This window comes from Acanthisitta chloris, unplaced genomic scaffold (genome assembly GCF_000695815.1).
Source record: "Acanthisitta chloris isolate BGI_N310 unplaced genomic scaffold, ASM69581v1 scaffold11441, whole genome shotgun sequence".
NCBI lineage: Eukaryota > Metazoa > Chordata > Aves > Passeriformes > Acanthisittidae > Acanthisitta > Acanthisitta chloris.
This window is the reverse complement of record NW_008654355.1, coordinates 16322-21524: the sequence shown is the minus strand read 5'-3', so window position 1 is coordinate 21524 and position 5203 is coordinate 16322. Positions and strand designations below refer to the sequence as shown.

General features: G+C 40.6%; 1 protein-coding gene across 1 annotated transcript in view; it reads left to right on the top strand.

The window, feature by feature from the left end:
• The first annotated feature begins 2775 nt into the window (after window positions 1-2775).
• The window catches only part of FKBP4 (FK506 binding protein 4, 59kDa), a 14177-nt gene continuing 11749 nt past the window's right edge, over window positions 2776-5203 (top strand). Inside the window, exons 1-2 of the mRNA XM_009083473.1 lie at window positions 2776-2917; window positions 4166-4308. Of these exons, the coding sequence (XP_009081721.1) occupies window positions 2809-2917; window positions 4166-4308 (252 nt within the window). The 5' untranslated portion in view covers window positions 2776-2808. The remainder of the gene's footprint in view (window positions 2918-4165; window positions 4309-5203) is intronic.

The window sequence follows — 5203 nt, the reverse complement described above, 5'->3', positions numbered from 1 at the left end:
CAGCAGAATTTATACCGTGAGGGGGAGTTGCGCTAACTTCCTCTGCCAGACGTTGCCTATTTCCATATCTCTAGAAACTTCCTTAGTCTCTGCTTAAAAACTTTACCGATCGCTGGAAGCGTGGTTCAATCGCAGTAAAACTTCGGTGTTGCAGTGTTCAGAAGAAGAAAGTGGCACCAAAGCAAAGGCAAAATCCCACACTTAACCTTTAGAGCCTTATGGCTATAAATTCTGGTCCTAGAGGTGCTGTCTCCCATTCTGGAGGGGTATCAGGGACCCGATGGAAGATGTTGGCTTCTGTACTCCCTTCCCGTGTTCCCTGCTAGCATGCTTCGGGGAAGAGTTTCTGGTTTTCACACAGCACAGTATCAGGTCGGAGTTCTCCTCTGCATGGCTCCCTGTGGGGCCTCTGCAGCTCAGATCCCTTGAGCGAGGTACAGGGCACTGAGGGTCTGCATAATCCCTGCAGTACCTTAGTTGTGACAATGGGGAAACAGCAGGTGGTTTTGGTTTGGTTTTTTATTATTATTACTTTTAAAAAAATTAAAGGAGGGGAGTAGAATATCCTGGCAAAAGAACCGAGGTTGTGAAGACCACAAAAAAGGTGGGATGGTGAAGTGATAAACAAAACACTGGTCACGAAGTCCAGCCTTCATGGATTTATTTTTCTAGTAACTACTGGAGTTAAGAATGCCCCCATTGAAATCAAGGGTCTAACTCTGAACTAACCTACACCAGTTTTATACTGGTAGCATTGCAGTGATTCCAGGAGTGTGTTTATTTCTTCATTAGCTTTGTATTAGAACAGTATCCACAGGTTTTTACCTGATACAGCTGAATCTTTGCACTGTTTCTAGTGTAAGTATTTAAGCTTAGAAATAAACTATTTGAAATCACAGTATGAACTCAAAGGTCCTGTTTCTCCATCTGAAAGGGAAATGTAAATTGTACAGAAAATAAGGTTGCCATGTTGAATATGTGAGAAAAGTGAAATGAGTCTCTTCAAAATGAAGTAAGTGCAAAAGAATAATATATAAATAATGAGAACGAGATACTCATTACTCTAGGATACCTAGAGTAATGAATGTAGTAAACACTACAAGAATATGGCATTTGAAGAAGCTTCGTAAATTTCCATTAAATGCAGTTCCTATTTTGAAGTGACTTCAGACTGGCTGCTTTAAAATGACTAGTGCAGATCCCCTTTATATAGATACATCTCTAAACGTGGTGTAGGTTGGGCTGATTACCAGATTTGTGTTTTCTTTCATAGGTCTCTGTTTACTTACCTCTGTGAGAGTGGTTGCTTGAACTGTTGCTTTCCTTGGGAGAGAAATCAATAGACTAATTTTGTAATGCTAATAACTGCTGTAGCAGGGAGGTGGTGCAGGGTGAAGGGATGGTGTGCTGTTTGAGGTCAGGCAGCCTTGCTTACACTAAACATTCTCTCGCCGGGAAACTAGCAGGTAGTATTTTTTTCTGGGTTTTGTTAGTGTGTTTTTTTCTGTTTTGTGCATCCGGAGAGGTGCTTTCAGCTTAAGAGTAGAAGCTGTTGACATTGCCTTGGCTCTGGGTGGAGGGTACTGGCATTTCAGTTGTATAGGCAGTTGCAGGGATGGTGGAAGGCAAAGTAGGAAATTGACAGTGGTGGGTTGCAAGAAGTTGAAATTTGTGAATGAGACTCCCAAGGGTCTGCTTCCTTTAGTGGAAAACATGACTGGTATAGAGGAGGGTATAGACACCTGCATAGTTTTTCTTTAAAGGAGAGATGGCAATCCGTACTTTTGTGTAAGTTACCTTGGATAAATGTTGATCTTGTGTGAACAGTACTTTGCCAGGTCTCCATGATGCAAGCAAATAGGGGCCTCCATTGGTCCCCTTTTGCCTAGCTGAAGTAACACAGAACTTTGGCTTGGAGCTAGATGGTTTCAGTCAGTATTGGAGAAAATTCAAATCTGAATGTCAGGAGTCCTGTTACAGGCCAGGCTTCACATCCTTGCCTATGAGATATGTCACTATTATTCTCCATTTTTATATACATTCCAAATGAACACCAGAGAGGCTGGCTGGTCTTGCTTTTTGAATAATGTAGATTTAGTTGATAGCTGTTTTGCTAGCCAGATTGGGGAACCTCTTGAGAAGAGTATGAAATCCTTGAGGTGTATGTGAGAGAGGGGTGCTGGCAATCTAAGTCAGACTTGTGGGGAGACAAAATTAAAGCGATATAATAATTCCCAAGTGTTACTCTGTAGGCTGACAGAACTAATCTGCTTTGGGGTGAGATTCTGTTAACTGTTGTTAAACTGCCTAGTTTAACTCAAATAATCTCAGATTACATGTTAGAATAGACATTGCATGGAAAGAAACAGCTCATTTTCTTGTTTAAATGCTTTGCCTAGAACACTGAACTCGGGTATAATGATAGAAAACCTGCCTAATGCTGTATCTGTTTAAGTTTCAAGAACATTTAAAATCTTGTTGAGGAAAGGTGACATGGCTAACTATAGATGCAGAGATCTGTAAGCTGGTGCCAACTGTTGGCAATTAGTTCTCGTATCACAGCACAGCCATCTTGAGGTTCTGCATTTGCAGCACTGCTAATCTGTGGACGGAATAGTCAATCCATTTCCAGATAACTGAAGTAAACTTGCAGAAACCTTTATCTACTGAAGATGATAATGCGTACATCTTGTGCACCTAAGCAAATGGAAGTAACGTCTAACAGGTGGACTTAGTTTCCATGATGTTAATGTTGCTTGCTGTTTTTGTCAGGTTGTCAAGAGAGAAGGCAGTGGGACAGAGTCTCCAATGATAGGCGATAAAGTGACTGTCCATTACACAGGATGGCTTCTTGACGGCACAAAATTTGACTCCAGTCTGGACAGGAGAGACAAATTTTCGTTTGACTTGGGGAAAGGTAATATCTTATGTTTGGTATTGATTACTTTGGTAGTAATTGAGATGGGATTTCCTTGCATGTGCAGTTCCTTTTAAGGTTTATTGTCTTAGAATGCCCAGTCAGAATGTCTGAGATTTTTCCGAATGAGAAAACTGTGTAGTTGGCCTGTTGAAGAATTCACAGGCCTCAGACAGAGCACTCCAGGGGAGCACATTTGCCCTGAAGTGTAGTGATAAAGGGTAGTTAAATAGCCAAAATATGCATTTTGTTGGTTGGCGTTTTTTGGCAGACTGCAGGAGTACTTAATTGTGACCAGATAGTGGGACAGGGTGCACAGAGGCTGCAGCATGCTGAAACACTTTTTTTTTCACAAAGTTCCCAAGTTAACCCAAATATGAATCTTTAAGCAGTGCATCTCTTCATTATCAAGATCCTTCATTTTCTGAATGCAAAGATCCAAGCGTCCTCATTCCAGGAAATCTTATGGCTCGATCTTACATTATTTCTGTTTGGCTTTTCTTAATAGGTAATATCTCTTCTTTAAAAAATTCTACATTGTACTGAAATTTGATATTATTTTAAGTACACCCATTAATGTAAGGTTACTAGAAAGGCTGCTGGATTGAGTTGAAAGAAGCAGCAAGTAGGGGAGTGTGAATAAGAGATAGGATTTTGTTACAGCTTCTGCTCCCTTTGGCTTTGGGAGGAATACTGCTTCTACTTCCTCCCCCTTTCTGTTGCAAGTGTGTGTAACTTCTAGTTACCACTTGTGCTGCTCTTTGCCAGCTGATAAAGTACAGAGAGAAAAGGCTGTTGTTTTGGATTGTTTTCAAAATATGAGGAGGCAATCTCTCACCCTAAGACCTTCCTCTCAGAAGAGTTTATTGTTACTTCCTCGCACTTGAGAATGTGCCAAGCACTTCAGCCAGTGTCTGTGTTCAGATGTCTTCTATTCTCTATAGGCGAGGAAGCACAGTGTCCCTGCCCACGGCAGGGGGGTTGGAACTAGGTGATTTTTCAGGTCCCTTCCAACCCAGCCATTTTATGATTCTATGGAAAGAGTCGCTGCACCTGGAAGAAATATAGCCAAATTTGGGTCCCCAGGAAACTTTAGAGTTTGATTAGGCTTAAAACTGATGTACATAAGTGAGAGTGAGCACAAGCCCTTCAGTATTTCTGCTGTCTTAGCTTTCGTTTGCTAAAAGTGATATTCCGTTTCAGCTGATCATGCCTAATGATCATGTGATTGACATTTGACTTGCACAGGTGAGGTGATCAAAGCATGGGACATTGCTGTGGCGACTATGAAGATTGGTGAAATCTGTCGGATTACATGTAAACCAGAATATGCCTATGGCTCAGCTGGGAGCCCCCCAAAGATTCCTCCCAACGCTACACTGATTTTTGAGGTAAGTGAGAGATGGTTGATAAAACTGTACACTTGAAAAACAAGCAGAAGTCATATTTCACAGTAGAAAATCTGTGATGTAATATATTTTCAAAACAGGATTGTAAGGTTTTCTAAAAATAATATGGGCAATTCTGAGTAGGGTGGAGAAAGTTTTAGTTTGATTGCTACTGATCTGCAAGGTGAGTGGCTCAGATTCCTTTTTTTTTGTTTGTTTGTTTGTTTGTTTGGGGTTTTTTGTTTGCTTTTTGGGTTTTTTTGTTTTAAAATACTTGAATGGTTTCCAGTGCTCAGTTTTAATTTTACAGTTGTGGAATGGTTTGTAGTAGGAAAGTGCAAGTTGGGAGGGTGCACTGTCTCAGTGATGGACTCTGAAGTAGTTAAGAAAATGAAATCTTTAATCCACTTCATAAGACTCAAGGTAATGATATTTGTATTAAACATTATGAAGTTTTCAATAACAGAGCAGTTAATGCCCTCAGAAATATACTTCTTATACTTGTTGGTGTTTTCTTTGCGACATAATACAATCTCATAAGCTATTTCAGGGACAAAAGAGGTAATTGCCCCATATAAACTGCTAGAATAAAAAGTGTATATGAACAGCCCTGGAATTATGAACTCTTTTCTGTAGAGCTGAATATTTTAATAAGCCTCTAAGCACCGTAAAACCAGTTTGGATTTGGGTTACTGGTTGATGCATCCAGGCTACATTGATCAATCTCATCATTATATACAGAAGTACTCACTTTGTTCCTGTGATGGACTCAGCAGTCTTGAGCTTAGCATCTGGGTAAGCGGATATTGCAATTCACATGGACAGCTGGTGTCCTCGGAGGTGAACTACATGTCTTGGTGAGCATGGAGCCAGTTATCCTTGGTATTTCTTTACCTCA